This window comes from Haliaeetus leucocephalus, unplaced genomic scaffold (assembly GCF_000737465.1).
Source record: "Haliaeetus leucocephalus isolate CR32 unplaced genomic scaffold, Haliaeetus_leucocephalus-4.0 Scaffold93, whole genome shotgun sequence".
NCBI lineage: Eukaryota > Metazoa > Chordata > Aves > Accipitriformes > Accipitridae > Haliaeetus > Haliaeetus leucocephalus.
Window position 1 is genome coordinate 1,423,279 of NW_010972529.1, and position 19,292 is coordinate 1,442,570.

The 19,292-nt window shown below is 38.3% G+C and overlaps 1 protein-coding gene across 2 annotated transcripts in view; it reads right to left on the reverse strand.

Annotated features, from left to right (window-relative positions):
• Positions 1-19,021, reverse strand: part of MAP3K7CL (MAP3K7 C-terminal like) — a 31,284-nt gene extending 12,263 nt beyond the window's left edge. The window contains exons 1-4 of one of the 2 annotated variants that reach the window (XM_010585287.1): positions 18,653-19,021; positions 16,337-16,481; positions 15,712-15,820; positions 6,905-6,963 (exon numbers count right to left, since the gene is read on the reverse strand). In XM_010585287.1, coding sequence (XP_010583589.1) covers positions 6,905-6,963; positions 15,712-15,781 — 129 coding nt within the window. In that variant the 5' untranslated portion in view covers positions 15,782-15,820; positions 16,337-16,481; positions 18,653-19,021. Of the gene's footprint in view, positions 1-6,904; positions 6,964-15,711; positions 15,821-16,074; positions 16,093-16,336; positions 16,482-18,652 lie in introns of those variants that run through there. The other variant, XM_010585286.1, reaches the window with a different exon arrangement.
• Positions 19,022-19,292: the final 271 nt, after the last annotated feature.

Below are 19,292 nucleotides of genomic sequence, written 5' to 3' on the forward strand. Positions count from 1 at the left end.
TTTTTTAACATAAACAAGAGTGCAAAGAATTAATGATACATCTGTTCCCACCAAGAGAAGCATTTTCAGAAGATGGCAGGGCAAACTCCTGAAAAACAAATGCAGCAACACAGGCAAAACTTGCTTGTTCCAAAGGGGTAACTCCAACTAGCCAGCAGACATTTACAGTATTAACATATTCTGCAGAAAAGAAAACAATAACAGAATAGTAACAGTTACTGGACTAGCCCATACTCATCTAAATGGGAATAGGAGGAACCTGCAAATTCAGAGAGTCCCGTCCCCTGTTGTCAGAAGCAAATCCTACAATTCACAGGCTTGCCCAGTTCTGTCTTAGAAAAACTGAAGTCCCCTGCCTCAGTTGTAAGACTGGTCCAGAGCCTCAACAAGGATTAGAAACATTTTTATCACTTCCAGTTTGGTTTTGTTGAAGACAGGTTTGTAAGTCTTTTATTGTGCCAGGACTACCTTTCATGCAAATGGTGGTTCTTTTTCCTACCTGTTTTAGCCGAGATGTACTTATAGAGGGCTGTCATATACTTTCTAAGACCTATGTCTTGGTAAAGCTGCATTCCTCTAAGCCATCCTAGATGAAATTTCCATTTTCCCTAGCTTATTCAAGCAGACTTTCTCTGCTCCCCATTCCACCTGGATGACTTTTTGGAATGCCTGTGGCCAGGCCATGGGACGTGTTGCAGATGCTACCCTGATGGCATTCCCGTGGCAGAGAAGAAGAACTAGAATTCCCAGTAGAGAGCACTTTTCAACCATGAAGTCTGTATCCTATTTTTTTGGTACGAGTTCGCTAGTTTACCCAGGTGACTAATGACAACAGACCTTAATAAGGTTCAACAAAGTATATATTTTTTTCACTCAAAAGCCAACAGCCATACTTTAATTTCTCCTTAGGACAGCCCGAGCTTGTTACTTCATGAAGTATCTTGCCCGTCCATAAATTAATATATATAAAAGCATAGTTGCTACATAAGCAAAAACCATTCCTGCTAAAGAAAGTTATATTTAATGGCAACAGTTGCTACTTTTAATCTTGCTTATTTCAGGCTTCAGTGTCATCCACCCTCATTTTCCTGTGCTGGCAAAATATGCGCACACAGCATCTCTGATTTTATTCACAAAGCTAGTACAAAAGCTACAGCTTTCAGTCATACTAATGGTTTATCCTACTATGCCTGATTTTCAACGAGGTCTGATTTTTCCTTGTATTTTGTTGGCTAACTCACTGTGACATTGACAAACAGAATCCAGCAATTAGACATGAAGAGTTCCTGTTATAGGCTATTCTGTAGCTGCATATATGTATGTACATCTTTACAAGACATATGCACTGTTTATTTAGATTTTTTGTTTGGAATCCAGATATGATAGATGTTGGAAGATGATATGCAAAGGCAGTTCACGAAGAAATAGAAAGCTGAGCTGTTCTGCCTGTTTTTTAAGATAGGTTGAAGGAGCTGTTCTAATTAAAATCTTTACTGGGGCACACAACAGGACAGTTTTCAGTAATTTTTTTGCTTCATTCACATGTCAAAGTGTGTTTTGCCTTACCATATGAATATCAGCATTCCATATCCACAAAAGTTGTATAGTTGATAGTGTCACCCAAGTGTTCAAAAACTTCAAAACAGTTTATTTTTTAATTCACCTTCATTTGTTTGCATTTACTTTTTGGTTCTACTGTGAAAAAAAAATCAAAACTTTCTCCTGAAAAGGTTGAAGTTTGAAGAAAAAATTGTATCATGCAGTTTTGCCAGCTGAGCATGTGGACTCGTCTAGAAGGCAGTCTTTAGCACTGGTCTAAGTAAAGAGTGGTGTCTCACTTTTTGTAGATTTGGTAATTTTTAGCTAAACTATTCTGGAAAACCAGAAAGTTCAGTGCCAATATTTTGCACATGGCCTATGTTCACTATATGGCCTTGTGTACACTTCCATGATGGAAGAAATCACATTATTCCAAGCAAGAGTGATATCTGCACATTGCAGCTACTTTTTGTAGAGCAACTGGAACTTTTCAACCAGTTCCAGATATCTAGCCTAGGATATATCTAGTCTAGGATATATCTAGTTTAGTCTAGTTTTACTATGAAAGTAAGCAGTTCTCTTTCCTCCAAACAACTTGAGTCAACTGGATGAGAGCAACTGAGTTTTGCTCTCCTTTCCTGAGAGATTTTTCCATTCTTTCCTAATCTTAGTATGATGCTCTGACTTGTAAACATCCATGTCTTACATAATCTAATATAAGACCATAGTTATCACAGCAGCATTACAGGAGACTTATCAAGTTCATAAGCAATCAAATCTAATTATAGAGTACCACAGTACTCTAAGAATTCTCTTGGAATTTAATACATATTAAAAAAATAGAGCATACCCTTTAAAAACCCAGTATACTTTTAAACTTTCTAAAATAATTCGTATGTGTCTAACAAGAGTCTTGGCAGTCAGCAGAAGCAATAGTTCCATTATTAAAGTTCCAGAGTAAACAAGGTTTCTGCTAAATGCTTGTATCACACATAACAAACTGTCCCTTTCATAATATTTTCATTGCTTTTTTGTATAGACATTTCTCACTAAAGCGTGAAAAACTACCTCTTGACTTAAAAAAATGATACTATAAATGGTTGGAGCCTTTTCTCTGTTGCAGCAATTTAACAGCCATCTAATTCCATTGATCTCAACAGATTACATAGTACAACTATGACATAAATGCCTCTCTCAAGCTCACGAATTCATGAGAAGTGATGATAAAGAATTACAGGACACCGTGTGCATCTGTATGTGACTTGTGTTCTTCCCTCTTCAGGATCAAACTCCCAGCTGGAATAAAGAATTTGACGGAGAAGAGGGAGACGAACGGAGCAAGTCACAGGAAATGCTGGAACAGGACAGACAGCACACAGAGTATAGTAAAGCGGGTACTTAACACTAGATACCTTCCTCTGTATTCAGTGACCTAAACAAGGCGGCCTTGGATGCTGATGTAGGTGTCTAAATATAGCAGATGATAACCCGTAGTAGAGTGTCTGTCAGAGGGGCCACCACCCACTATGCAGCTAATCAAGGAAGGGCCTTCCAAGGCCCAGTCCAGCTTTTACACAAGGCAAAGGCTAATGTTTCCTAATAACAAACCGAGAAACGTAGCAAGCCTACCCTCGCTGCACTACCCACCCCATTGCTTACACGAGGGCGGGGGGAAATGACACTGAAGCCCAAATAAGTGCTTTTTCCTCATTCAAAGTGTTGTTCATCAGTGGGAAGCAAATAATTTCCAATACGGCAAACAAAAGGAATTGAAAAAAAGAAGTTTACCAATATAAGCTTTGTTTCACTGGTAGCATATCAGGAACTTCTTTGTAGGTTTTTTTATATTAAAGCTGCAAAAGAGACCAGGCTTTTGCTGCATATGGCTTAAACTGCTCTGTTCTTATATGCAGGGCTTTTGTGTCTAGTTGACCATACATTAATTTTTTTTTTAAGTAAAAAAACCCCACAGAACAAACAACAAAAGCAAAAATTTAAGTTAGAGATCTGATATTATTTTCTTACAAATTGCTTCTTGGAATTTCTTCCTCTCAGAGTAGGAGAAAAATGTAACATTCAAAAAGGTCCTGGAAAACACAACATTTTTGGTCTGAACCTAGCTAGTAGATCAGAACACCAGACTGATCATTTCTATTCTTCAGAAAGAACCTGTAATTTTCAACTAGGATCATCCTCTAGTAAAAGTCCTTACAGAGAATTAGCTGTTTGCAGTTAGTCTCCTAGAAATACCTTTTCTCCAGCCAATCCTACCTTTACCTCTGTAAAGTTGGCGCCAGTGCTTGAACAGCAGGGTTTATTACCCTGTCAGGGGGAGGCTGCACTGAACTTTGCCCTGCCATCGGATACCAGTGTCCAGGGAGTAGGTATGGTAGGATCGTGGTAGGAAAAGTGGGAACACTAGGTAATTCTGCTCAAACAGCCAAGTTGTCTGCCAGGGCCTAACATAGAAGGACAAGGGCTTGAAGCCTAAAACAGAGGTGCAAATTGCTTGGTACTCAGCCTGTGGTCTGCTGCCTGCATGCATAAAATTCTAAGGCTCTGATTTTCCAAGTCACTCGGTGAACTTACATAGCTTTCAAGCTGCTTTCAAAATCCAACCTGAAGATCAGCTAATTTGGCTTTTTGTTTGTTTTGTTTTGTTTTTTAAAACATGTTTCAAAATTTTCCTTTGTATGTTTGAAACCTGGAAAGTTATAACTTTTTTTTTTAAAGTGTCTATTATTATATAGCCACCTACTCTGCATTTATAGTTTGCTTCTTTAAATAAAATACAAATGCTTTTGACTATATTTATGGTATGGTGATAAAAATCTTGTTGCTCTAGATGTGATATTTTTATTATGAAAATATGTACCAGCATTCTTACAAATTCAAGCATTTGAGGCTGCTATGCCACAGTCCATTGAAGGGTTCGTTTGCATGACACTTCATGTCTGCTGGTTTATGCTAGCTAACTTTGGGATAGAGAAAAGCATTGATGGAATGACAAGGGACACCACCATTCAGTACTTCTGCAGATCCTGGTGAAGCCCATGTTGTAGTTTGCTTCTGTAATACAGGAGCTACCTGTTTCAAAGATGGTACGGTTACATTAACATAAATTGCAACCACATGCTATACAGGGCTGACACACCCTTAGCAGTTTGGATTATAGCAATTTTAAAAAGTAATCAATAAGAAAATGTAACTAGGTAAATTATAACTTTGTTACAGTTATTGCTTGTTTGACATTTTAAAGTAGTATAAACATAATGTAATTGCATTAAGTAGTTATAACTTTAAGCTGTGATCCAGATTGACAAAAGCAAGGAAATTCAAGTTTTCATTGCCAAAGCTAAATGCACTGTTATCTCTGCATCAGCTCAGAACCCATGTTGACTTAACTGCCTCTGGTTGAAAGGCATAAAGGCATCTAAATATAAATAAGCACATAAGCTTGAAAAGCTAAAGGATGAAGCACTACCACTAACTTCATACTTCTGAATGGTTGAGTCAGCCAGATAGTCCTCATAAATTATCTTTTCAACTACCACAATATTACCAAACAGAGTTTCTGAAGGATAATAAAAAGAACATTATCTGAATCAAAGCCTTTGATTGTTTCTTTGACTTTGTTATCATATGGAGGTCATGAGAGTAAAGGAAGGTTCTCTTGAAAAAAATGTCAGGAACTTAACAGACCAAGAGGGTGTACTTAGTGGAATTGCTCTAGTGTGTACTTAAAAAACTTTTACTGAAGGGCTATTATTTATCCAGCAGACTTGAATGCTTCCAGAGGAGCAATTTCAGTCTATCATGAAATGACATATTTAGAGTACATTGTATGTTCCAGAAATGGGTCATAAAAGTGCTAATAAAAAAATCATCACTTGGCCTGTAAAGTACCTACATCTAACACTAGTAATTTTGTTTTTATGTACTACCAGCAGTAATGACAATCATACTTTGCTCTTTTAGAGCAGTCTTCATCCACTGATCTCAATGCTCTTTAACAAAAAAGGTAAAAATTATTAACCTCATTTCAGAGATGAGCAGAAGGATGAAGCAACTCCTCCAGGATCACACAATGTGTCACTGACAGAGCTGAAAACAGAATTCAGGTTCTTTACTTTCAATTCAGTGCTTTAGCCATGAAACGATATTGCTTTTCTCAAATTGAATTCTTTCGAGGGAAAAAAATATCAATCGTCTTCACTGCACTGGAAGATCAGTGGAATAAAAAGGCTAACATACTACTCTGTTCCTTTCAGCCCAAATCTTAAATTGCTATTCATTCCTTTAATCTTTCCTAGTTACGCCTACGGAACTTGCCCCTGTTCTCAGGATTAGAGAGACAGAGCAAGAAGAGTCTCTGTCATCCTCAATTCCTTCCCCAGTCATCCTTTTGATGAGAGCAGCAGGAGAGAAAAGTCAGTCCTTTAAGTCAGCAGCCCTCCAGTGTTGTCTCACTAGTTGATGAGGACAGGAAGGATGACATCATTGGGCAACATGGTCTGCTAGTGCCTTTCTCAGTTTACGCTCAGGAAACAACTGCCTTCATATTGAAATATCAGAGGAAGTCTAAATGCTCCTGGGAAACAGATAATCTGAAGTAGTTTACAAAAGCCAACAAACACTCCAGAACTGCTACAGAGGAAAGGGAAATAATCCCTGGATACAGAACTGGCTCTGTGCCTGGCGAGCCGCAGAGTTGCCATCAACTGCCCTCTGATTATCCAGTATATCGGGGCTCCATCGTGCTATGCTGACAAATCGGACTAGTCACAAAAGGTTTCACCACTTCTAGCCTGTGCTGTCTGCAGACACCTGCTAGGGCAACCATTACGGTTGCTGGCTGTGCAGCATGAACTAGAGTAACTTTGAGGAGGCTCTCATCAATCCTGATGACTGGCTTTAGTTAGATAAGATGGCACTACAAAATACACCTTTACATTCTCTTGGAATGTGCCAGAGAAAGTCGATTATACCGGTTTTACCACAGCCTGTAGGCATACAAATATAATACCTGGCTCATTCCTTCTCCTGTCAAAACCACAGGAACTCTCTTCATTGCAGTGCAGCAGTACGTGCTGTGTTTTGCACAGGAATTGCAAAAAAATTTTAAAAAGCTGGTGAGATTGTTAAAATAGTAATTTCCCTGCAATTGATTAAAAATGCCAAATCCATTTTTCCGCAGATCTTGAAAATACAATGTTTTCTTCTATGGAAATATACAGTTTTATTAAATGTTAATAGGTTAGAGAAGCACCACTGAAAACTTTCACTTTAGTGTAACAACCAGAGATTTTTTTATCATAACAAATACAGTGAACGTGAAGTAGAACTGTAGTAAAAAAAAAATTACCTGCAGCTGCTGATCTAGTTCTGGAAATGCCAAAGGGAAATTTTCAGAGGAAGCATCATCTAAAAGGTAAACATGATGTTAAAAGTCAATGTCTACCAAAAAGAGCATTTCAAATGATCTGTTTAATATAGTTCTACATCACATATATTCACAATAATGTCAGGGTCCTGCAAACACCTCCGCATCTGCTTATCTTTCTACACTTGAGATCCTTTAATAAACTCCTTGAAAATACTAGTGGGTTGGCAATAAGAAAATGTTTAGGTGCTGGAAAGACAGAAAGCCTGTTTTGTATTGCAGTAATTAAGAAACAAAACAAAGCCAGTTAGCACAGTAGAATGTGACAATTTAATAAAAACTATAAATCCAAACAATTTTTCTTCCTGAGCTCTCCATTACACTGCAAAGTAAAGAACCTTCTTACTACCAAAGAGTTCATTACTTGAATGAAGGGAAAGATAACTTCCCCATCACAATACAATGACTTGCCAGGGCTAAACCAACAATAATAAAAACCTTTTCTCCCATCACCCAAAGGCAACCACAAGAACACACAAACCAGCCTGGCAACCCTGGAACTAGAAGACTGTTACTTACACAGATGTGATAGAATGGGAAAGGCACCACAAATTTCTCCATACTGCAAAGAAATGCCTTTACCCTAACCTGTAGATAACAATCTTTATGGGCTAGAGTTAGTTCATTCATGACAACAAGCCAAACTGTGTCTTTATTTATTTCTTTATTTTTAGTACAAGCTTCAGCAAAGGTGGGACAGGCTGTGCAAGTTACGTCAGTGTTGTGATGTGGACACCTGCCCACTAGTAGCTGGACTGAGATCAGAAATATGAATCATACTTGGTAGCGTCACAGCTAGCCACTGCAATATTTCTTTCTCAGTGACTTTCACACTATCAGTTTTGCATTGGATTGTGATGACTGTTTATGCATCTTACTACAGGTTACCGGAGGTGAAGAGAAGGTTACTATTAGCTAGCTTACAGAGTCAGTTATTTGTAATGTGTCAAAATTAAACAAGGATGGCTCTCATAGGAGAAAATTGCTATCATAGGTCAGATCCTGCAACCTGCTCTATGCTGGCAGAGTTGTATGCTACAACAGAACCTCAACAAGATTAAGAGGACCACATATCAAAGCAGGATTCTGAATATACTTTAAAAGTACAGACTAGGATTTAAATTACTTGTCAAATATTTGTTATCTCTTTATCCTTCCCTCAGTGGTCCCATAGCAAAGTAGGTTAGAGGGAAAAAGTAAAATAAGTCACCTTATCTTGTGAAGAATAAACATACGGGCTAACACATGGTCAGAGCCTTACTTTAACTAGCAGACTTAGAGCTAGGCACTTCTATGAAGGGGTGCCCAGAGAAGAAAAAAAATAGTGATACAGAGGGCAAAAGCAAATGCTGTTGAACTTCCTCAGGGAACAAAGTGAAGTTCTATATTTTCATTGGGTAGGGGTCTTGCCAGTATTATCAAAAAGTCATACCCGTCTGTCCATGTTCCCCCCCAGCTTCATTTTTCACACCATGTCCCAAACATTCCCATTCTGGAAAATAATTAAATTGCTTTAATTGTATAGAATTGTATCACACTGATATGCAGCTGTTTACCTTTGATTTGCTGTTGCTTTCTTGTACAATATTTAAAAATAGACTAATATTCTAAAAGAAGAAAGATGAATCACATAGCAAGGCTAAAAGGAAGGACGGAATAGGACTCAGTGCGACTAGGGGTACAGCTGCTCTACAAATATTTGGCTGAATAGCTGTTAAATATTCTGACAGAGATATTGGACCAGACTCGTGGACAGCAGTTAAGCTGCTATTTGTTTTGACAATTCCAGCCATACAATCTTTGGTACAGTAGCTTTAAGGAGAGGCCTCAAACATTTTTAACTTAAGAAAAACAAAGCAAAAGCAACCCCAAGAATTTTAAAGAAGCATCAACCAATATTTAATTTTTCACTGCATCAGATCTTAATAATACAACAAAATTAATGCAGTGTCAGAATATTAGAAAATATATTGGATTATCTTCAGAAAAGAACCACTAAAAAAAAGATCGGAAATACTTTAAAAAGGATGGAATAGAGAAAGAAATTACTATAGAGGAAATCCTTTCAATAAACAGATGTTCCCTGCTTATTTTTTGAACTCAAGTGACTGAGTCAATGGTACTAAAAATAGAACATATTGGTATCCTAACCATTATGGCATACCATAGTACATTTTATAATGGGCCTGCCCTAGCATCTATTGAACAGCTGCTAGGTTTTTATTTAGTTATGCTAGTTTAAAACTTGTTTAAATCATCATCTGATGTATAGAACATCTTCGAGAAAAGTTGGGGACTCCAGTGGTTTGAAATTTTTCTGAGTTTCTAATTCTCTTAGGCTCCTCTGACATTTTCAGCTGAAGTATTTAGTTTACAAAAATTAACAGAAATCCTCACAGCTAACTGCAATCTTGTTTTCCACAAGAAGAACAACAAAAAACCTTACCCACAGCTTCCAATGAAATAAATTACTGCATCAGGTCAGTCTGTATTTCACTGTTGTCAAAGTAACAACCACAACAATAACAACAAAAATCACTTGGTAAAAACTAAACACATTTAGATTTCACACAAGGGGAAAGCAAATGACATCAGCCATTTGCCTCCTAAAATTTTTTTGAATATGTTTTCAGAAAGTCAAGAGAAAAGATAAAAACTTGCATTTTCTTCCAAAAGAATCACTATTGCCCTTACAAGCCTGAATACTGGGTGTTACACAGGAGATCAAACAAAATCACATTGGCTTCTAGCCTTAAAAATCTATGACTCTGAAAACGAGAAACATTGAAAGTGTCTGAAATGTCAAAGAAAATGTTCTGAAGATCAAAACACTCACATAACTATCTCCTTATCTGTCTGTATTTGTTCTTTTCTATTCTACATCTCCTTAATCAGACCATAGAATTCAGAAATATCTCTTTTTCTCCTTTTCTCAATTTATTATCAATATTTAATGAATGCCTAGATTGCTATAGGGAATCACGGATATAATCAATGACCACCTTTATAATAGTTAGTGGCTTTTCAGTGCCACAAAACCCTGAAAATTACTAGGCTGATTCTTCACCAGATACAAACAGCATCTCACCCCTGTGGTCACTATTTTACTGTTCCCTTCCCTGTCACTCATAAAGAAAAAGGACTTATAATTCAAGCTGGTTGTTGAAAACACATTTTGTTTAAAAATAAAAATTTAAAAACTCAGACACTGCAACTTGCTGTACCTGAAAATGAGTCAAGATTCTGGTCAAAAGAAAACAAGAAAGGAGGAAAAACGTACACGTGAATGTCATGGCCACCCCAGCAAACTCAACAGCTCTAACTTGTGATGTGAAGGAGTCCGATCAGGGACTCTGTCACAGCCACCGAAGTTAAAGTATCTGTTGCATGATTTCTAAATGAGTAGCACTTCCTGATTTCCCATAGATCCCGAAACTAATTTTGAAGGTCTATATTTAAAAGTGCACTAAAGGTAAAGACCTGTACCCTGATTACAAGATGAACTCTCTGCACATACAGCTGATGTTTTTTTAACCAAAGACTTGGTTCATGTGTATGGAATAGTGTGACTTTCATGGTTGTTTCATCAGGTTCATACATACGCTTTGCTTGTTGCTGAAAACTGTGATTATAACAGAGAGAATCTGACGGAGGGTCTCCGGGGAAATCACTTCCTCCTTTTGCTTTCCATCACTTGAGCTAAGACAAAGTACCCTCTATGTCAGAGCCAGCTCTCTGACCATTCCTACAGCAAAACTAACAGCATAACAAAAGAACAAGCTCCCAAAGCATGCTGCCCAGCCAACGCACCTTCATGCTGAAATGGTGCAATAGGCAGCTTTGTGTAAGGACGGCAAGGCTAAGCTGCCCAGCCTTCGCTGTCCGGGTGAGCTCTTGTCTATCTGCTGACAGCACCTACTAATACAAACGTGAGATGGGCTTCTGATGTGTGGTACAGAGATCCACACAAGCCATTTGATTTAGAAGGCTGAACTGTATTAAGACTGATTGTCTTCATACAAAAGGCTTACTTCTTATCAGTGATGTCCTGATGCATTCGGTCCCCTGGTACATGCTAACGTTGAACATTTGAGAATGAATCATGCTTTCTGGAAAAATTCACTTATCATTTTCTGGCCTTCTGGAGATTTCAATAGCCCAGACCTCCATGATGTAGACAAACGAGAAAAATCCCTCACACTTCGCTGTCTGACCAACAGAATGTCCGGTACAATGAATATAATACCCCAGTCTCTTCCTATATGACTGCTCCATTCAGCTGAACTGTGGGCTATGGGCAATAGTTAATGAAGAAATACTTCAAGAACAACATCTGATTTACTTGCGGTGTAAACTCACAAATTACAGTTTCTCTGGGATCTTCACAAAGATAGACAGAAATAGAACATAAAAATGTAAATGTGTTGAAAGCACAATAAGGTTGCTAAATCAAGCACTTGAAATTTAGGAAATGCCAATCACAGCTCTGCTTCCTTGAGTGACTGAGTTATGATCCAGTCTTTAATTATACAATCAGGTACTATTTTTTTCTCCTACATGCGTGGGCAAGTGTATTCAGAACTCTTCCTCCTAAACTAAAGAATTAAACTGGTAACATAAGTAGGCTGTTATCCTGTAAGTGGATCAGTCCTTACACAGGAAAAGTGCTCAAACTCAACCGCAAGCACTGCAACTCACAGTGGGACAACGCTGGCAAACTGCATCGGGGTCCAGCCTTGGCCCTAGGAGGGCAGTGAGATCCAGCAGATCCAGCCCTGATTACTGACAGACATTCACAGACTCATCAAATTTGTCCTGGAAGGCTGTGTGGCTAAGTGACTGCGACTTGGCACTGCTGCGTGAAGCTCCCAGGCTTCTATTCACAGCCCTGCCTGACATGACCTTACACAACCTCGCAGTTACCTCACTCATAAAATAGTGGGGAATGGTCACTGCCTGACCCAAGAATAGGCTATGAAGGCTTGCTCGATAATAAGAGTTGTGGACCTCCCAGTAATAGAAATGGCCCATAACAGAAGAGATAGGAGCAAACCCCTCCTATTCCATATACCTTCACCTAAGCCTAAAGCTTCCTCTGATGAATGCACAGCCACTATCCCTTGGAGGGTATCTCACCTAAGTTCCTGTCTAATTTCCAAAAGATCAAGCCACTTACTTGTAGGTTGGGTGTACTTTTAGAAAACCAGCTTTGTAAATTTTAGCCATATATTTTAGCAATTCCCACTGGTTTTCAACCAATACATGCTGGAAAGCCTCTGTTGCCACTACAACTAAAATGAGGATGGAGTAGGGATTTGAAGGTTGCTACTGAAGAAGCAACCATTGCAAAACAGTCTTGCACGATCAACTAAAAAAGCAAAAAATTCTTCATGGTTGCTAGGATAACAAAGGCATAAAGAGGAGTAAAATAAGTCATTTGCTATGCTTGCAAAACTATTACACTGTTCCACTGTCTGTCAGTTTCATAGAAGATGTATGTTTTGCCTTTGTTATCAGTGATTTTTCTGGAGAGTGCTATCAGAGGTAGACTAATTTCAAACAAAAGAAATTACTAATTTCAAACCCAGTCATTTATCACCACATGTCACTAGCAGAACTTTTCAGCTAGATTCAAGCTTTTTTTCTAGGAGGGAAGATGAAGCAATGTTTACCTACAAACCTTCCTTTAGAACTATTACACAGAACAAATCCACTTGCCTAAATTTAATAAAGTTCCTGTTATAATCATTGTATCTTAATATGTTCAGTAAATAAGAGTGATACAAATTAGGACATATCAAATTTCATTGGTTTAATTAAATTCATGTTGATAAACTGCAACAAACTTTCTATTTGGGAACACTTATTTAAATTTTGGAACACCATATTTAGTTCAACTTGCATTAGTTTCCGAATGATAGAAGATAGGCTGAAATAAAATGTTTCAAATTCATCAATTTAAACCGGTACCTTAAGTCAAACTGGTGCAATACGGTGTGCAGACACACCCTGGAAAACCTGTGTTTGATGCCAGCTTAGTGAACTTGAGTAAAAGAGACAAACATAGACATCTATATATACAGGAATAAGAGATACACAATAAAACTGTCTTCTTATATCGCACCCGCTGATGGACTGCTCCTGAGACTTTTAAGGAACTGGTTAGCCTACTTTCACGTTAAAAATACTGCACAAAGCAGGCCAGGATTTCAGTCATCAGGTGTTGACTGACAAATACTGTAACAATCAAATTATTTCTTGTACACTCAGGATAAGCCAGCTCCGGTCTTGTAGGTCAGTTAACACAGAGTAATCTCTTCTCATGAGTTGAGAGCAGTTTCTCCTTTCACTGCTCCTCACACCCAGTGCTTGGTTACAATCCTAGCCAGTGAGATAATCACCACCCAGAAGAAACATTCCGTTTCCCCTTTTTATATCTACGTATGCTGTCAGTTCCTCCTAGTAAGCAGTTGTCCAGCCCCCGGAAGGAGAATGCAGCCTTTCTTGCTGAAATCTGTCACTGTGCCTTTCAAGTGAGGTAAAATTTAAGGAAAAGCTTAAATCAGATTCCCTCACCACTTAGCCCTGATGAAGAACTTTTTGTATATATACCCCAGCAGTACACAAGCCTCACCTGATGCTCTACTATCACACTTACAGCAGGTAACTCCTGTTTGAACTGAAACCAAATATCCTTGTCAAGGAGAAAAAAAGATTCAAGAAATATAAAAAAATAAGGAGGGGAAAAAAAAAAAGCCAAGTATAGAATACCTAAAGGTCTACCTGTTAAATGTTTTTGCAGCTCATCTTAAAAGAAAAAGTTCTAAATACTTATTTGTATTCTCTTGATTCAACTGTGGTTTGCTGGAAGTTTTCAAACCTGATGAAAGTTTATTTCCTTTGCTTTCTTTAAATATATCGAATATAATAACCATGTTCAGGCTTATCACTAAGAGCAAGAGTGGAATTCTTGTGACATGGTAAAATGGTGTGTTGGTTTAGACCTCCTGGTAGCCCTCAAGGGGATGTGATGCAGAGAACATGGCACTCGCTTTACTGGTTGCTATTTAGTTTTCTAGTACTCACAGAGATTCTGGATTGCATACTTCAGGAACACTTGTATATATACATTAAAGGACTCAAAATTATGGAAAAGTTTAACAAAATGTAGCAAAAAAAGATTAACTTTCTGTAATTGAGTTTATTTCTCTAAATGTTAAGAGAGAGGCTGGAATTATTAGCAGGATAGAAAAGTAAAAAATAAAATATGATGCAATGTTAAGGAAGCTAGGCTTCCTGCCTTTCATGTCCTCTTCTTCCAAGCTATTCACAACCTTGTCATTTCCTACTGCCATCTCTTGTCACAAACCACTCTACCCTCCTTGATTTTCCCATGGTCTCAGCTTTCTCTGACTTGTTTTCAGTGTCTCACATAAGCATTCTTTTTCCATAATTTGTAAGAGCACTCCCCTTTCTTTTATATCTCTCTCCAAGACCTATCTTTGCCATAATTCCTGTAAGAAATTTACCATGTTACTATAACTTGAGAGATGAGAATGATTTCTTATTACTTTCTGTAATAAAAATGTAATTACCAGATTATTTTAATTTATGAAAAAGGGCACATAGATAGCCACATGTGCTTCTTTATATTCCTTGTCCCCATCTTTCTGTGTCAATCAACTTTATGAGCTGAAAATTATGTGCAATAATGTATGAAGATGTTTGTTTTTAAATTCCCTTGCTTAGGGAATGAGATTCTATTTCAGGCTTGTAGCTGCCAATTAATATTACACGACAATTAGCTAGGAAAGGTAATGCATATTCTAAAATATTTTTAAAATGAGAAAATTGTATTCAAGCTGAGAGTCTATTCACACAAAGCTCAGGAAGCAGCCTCACACATTATCCTACAATGCATACCGTCCCATAAAGCACTCATCAGCAGTGGGTTTCAGTTATGCTTATCAGAGATCCTTATATTTCATGCCATAAACACATCTCAACCCTGACTCCAGGCACTCACCTTTAGCAACAGCACAGCCAGCTTTTTTGGGGATGCTTCCCAGCTTCTGATTTACTTCATTTCATTCTGACTTCTACCATTTGGCAACAGCTCTCTAGACCTTAATATCTAAGGTGCAAACTAATAATATTCATCTATTTCAAAGGCCAAATGGTCCATGTATGTACAGGGTATGTTTGGGGAAATTAATGCTCTATCAGCACTAGCCAACAGGATAAGCATCAATGAGATTTCTGCTGGTTTCTCAGATGCTATGTGGGCATCCGTTTCCTGAAATCTCTCACCAAGCTGGGCACGTGTGGCACTTTCCAACCTTCCTGCTGAAAGGAAAGTCTCTTCTTGTTCTACTCTCATCCTCAGTACAAAATATCATTTTACTTTTCTGGTTTTAAAATTCCCTAAAATCAGACATACTGCATATGCAGATAAATTTGATGATAGTTAATTATAGTCCTAAGTATATTCCACAAACCACTAAAAGAAAGCTAAGAGCTAAACTGTCGGTCTAGTGGTTTTAGTCTAACAAAATTGTTAATGGAAACATTAAAAGTTATCAGACAGGAAAACTGATCACATGCTATCACTCAGGAAAAAAATCCACCCATAACACTGCACTTCATTTGATATTGTAAGCACTGGTAAGAACATGTGAAATTTAAAAGCAATTATTTCATTGTGGTTTACTCCATAAATTAAACTGTACCTGGGGAGTCACTCAGGCTGAAGGCAATTCGTACTGGCTTATCAGCAGGTACCCTGGCGGTGGTGATCATGTGGGCACTTGAGTCAATGCTTTTACTTGTTTGTTCCAGCTGCAAAAATACAAACAATATATTTATTACAGAGCATGTGACACCATTCAACAAATGAGTTTTAATGCCTTTCATGCACTCACAGCTACCTTTCTCATTCTAGCTAAGCAACGTTTAGAATCAAAGTCAAAGGAGCGCCATTTCACTTTTCCATTTAAAAAGGATTTAAGTGAAATTCAGTGCAGAGACTGCCCTTCTTTTGCTATTTACAGATTAGAAAGAACAGTGGCAAAGGAAGCTTCCCCTCTCCTCACCTGCTTGCTCCCCGCCATTGCCCCTTCAGCAAGCCTTGACTCGTGGCAATGCTGCCTGGTTCTGAAGGTGAAGAAGGAAGAAGGGGTGGGGAGTTGAGAGTAACATGACCCCAAGCCTGCCCTGTGATTGGGAACGTGCACGCCACTCCACATGGTGTCAACGAGGAGGCACCCATCCTCCTACCTTCCACCCATGCTCCCCCAGTCAAACTGTCCCTCACAGTCACACACTTAATGGTCAAAAGTTACTAGGTCTCCAAACCTTGGTGGTGATTCTTCAGTGGAACTCTGTGCACGTGCAGGGGCCTGTCTGCATGGGTTTGACTCCCAGGTTGGGACCTTACTCAGTCCTCGGTCTTTCTTCTGAGACCACCAATTCCAAAAAGTGGTTTCAGTGAGACGAAACCCTGTCTGTTAAGAAAACTGCTAGTTCATTTCAAGCAGGACACTAAAGAATTGTTGAGCAACAAAAGAATTAGCTACTACTGATCTGTAATGGTATAATTAAAGCATCTCTGAACACTCAAAAGTTGTACTCAGAGCTCCACTATGTATATTTAACCTTTTGAATGAATAGTTTTGGTTAAACTCTATTAAATAGATGAATGCAAACTTAATCTCCTTGTATATCAAGCAGAAAGCTGCTAAAATTCACAGATATTAAACTTCTGATTGGCTCCATGTGTGGAGAACATGAAGTCAGTGGGACTTCATGCATGCAAAAGATCTGCCCATAAAGAAATTATTTTAGGACTGAAGCCTATGCTATCCAGAGTGCATTGTATCCATACCAACTATGTGTACAATTAGGAGAGTAGCTTTTAAATTACCATAAAAACTCCTCAGTCAATTAGAAAACAAATTCTTCAGGAAAATACAATGAATTTACTAAAAGTTGTACCACATGTCAGTAGACAACACAGCATTTAGCTAGTGAAAACATAAGCCAATTTCCTAAGCCAATACTCTTGCAGTTTTTCAGTAAAGTAGCTATTGTATTGCACGGAAATCCCACCAACTCATTCTAATTTACACTTAATTATTTGGCAGTCTCAGAAAGTCAATAGAACAGAACAATATTTCAGAATTATAATCTTCCATGGTGATGCACAAGTGAATCAAACACTTCCCTGGCATCACTGCCTTGCAATCAGTGGAAGAGAACCAAATTTGTATCTGGCCCACTAATTTCAGCATTTCTTTTTTATTTGCTTTGTCTGGCTTAATATTTAGCTAGCAGAGTGATATGGTTACTCTGTAGCAATGCTACACAAGAAATTGTTACTTGAAATGCAAAATCTTTTCTTAAAATAACAACAAATAATCTAAAATTATTACTTTGAATAAATCTTATTTGGAGCTCAGAGTGTCTCTTTCTACTAATACATGAAGGATATCAGGGATTGTTCTTTATTCCCCATTACTGATAATCAAGACACACAAAAATTGAACTGATATCTATTGGGCAGAGATGCAGAAAAGTCACCTAAATTGCCATGGTGTATGTTTTTGGACTCAGGAAAAGATCCTTGGAGTCAAGTGAAACATTCTATTTTGAAGTGCATTGATTCAACTAAATAATTTTTACTGTCTGAGCATTATTGATCTCTTTTTTTCCCCCAGACCCTCACTTTATAAGAATCATCTGAGACCTCTCATTGTTTTTGAAAAAATAACAGACCTACTAATCCAAACCCCTTTATCATACTTCCTTTCCATACCTCCCAATAGAAGGTAAAGCAAAAAAAAAAAAAAAAGAAAAAGAAAAAGAAAAAAGAGAAGAGATTTTAAGTGATAAGCACATCCTTGAAACAAGGCTGTTCATCATTCTGTGTTGTTGGTACACATTCCCCTGACATCTGCTTACTATCTCAAGTGGTCTTCCACATAAGAGTATACTTAACATTTTGTATCATAGCCTAAGAAATTAAAATGATGCATTCTGCTAGAGGTTTTAAAGTTGCCATAACAATATTGCTAGGAGTAAATCTGTTGTTTTATCCCAGTCACATACTCTGTGGTCTGCGATGTCTTTAAATTACCTCTTTTACCCACCTACTAGGTGAGGGCAAAAATCAATACCCCTTCAATAAGCAACGGTGAATTCTATCATACCACAAAAGAGTGTTTTCATTTTATTCCAATCCATGAAAAGAAATCTCATCTTTATACGCAGCAATTACCCTGCTATCCATTTTTTTTTATATTGCATTTATCCCTGCACTCCTTTTTGTGCAGAATCCTCAAGATCTTCATCACAAAAAGCAATCAAAGAGAAGAGAGAGGGATGGAAGCAGCCTGTGTGCAAACAGGGCGGCGATACAGGAAACACACAGACTGACTGCCCCCAATTCCCCACCTGCTTTCTCCATGCACGAAGAACAATATCTCTGTAGACAGAGATGAGGGTGAGTGGGCAACCTGGAATTTAATGAGGTTTAATGAGCAGCTCTCTTCTTCACAACAATCGCCTATAGAACTGGCTGCCGTTTCTCCATAAAAAATCTGCAGCAGAACTCAGATTAAGTGCTGTTACAGCTCTATCAATTTAGTTCGGTTTTCACACCTGTTGCCTTACCTCACTTAGCGGAGTGTCTGCACTTGTATAATCCAGGGCCAGCCACTGCCTTGGCTTGTCGTTGCCTTTATGGAGTAAAGCTTCAATAAAAGAAAAGGCTGCACCTGCTGCATAGCAACAAACTGACAAGGTCTGAGAAGCTGAGACAGCTGTCAGGGCAACATGCTGCTACCTGCACTTCCCATAGGCTTTGCTGTCCCAAAAGATCACCCTTTTCCGCTTTTCTCCACAATTCCGCTTTTCCTTCCTCTCCTTGCCAGTGACGAGGGATTATGATGCTGTCATGCTTCAGGGAGGAAAAAATCCTTCTGTCACAGGCATTATTAAGCAGCAAACTGTGGCGAGCCCAAGATTTTTAATTCATTAGTCCTGGCAAACCTAAAATACAAACAGACTTGCTTCATAGGACAGGAATGTTTTCAGCATGACCCAATCAGTGTCTGTGTCTATTCCAGCAAACTGGCAAAGATAGCATGACTCCAGTCAGCAAAAATGTCTGCAGCTCCAATCAGCTTGGGCTGACACTGCCAACTTGGACTGGCTACAAGCGAACTATCAAATGATAGCAGCAACTATCAAAGCTAACAATAAGGGATGGGCTTGGTGTGTTAGGCTTGGTTCATGTTGGCTTTGGTCAAGC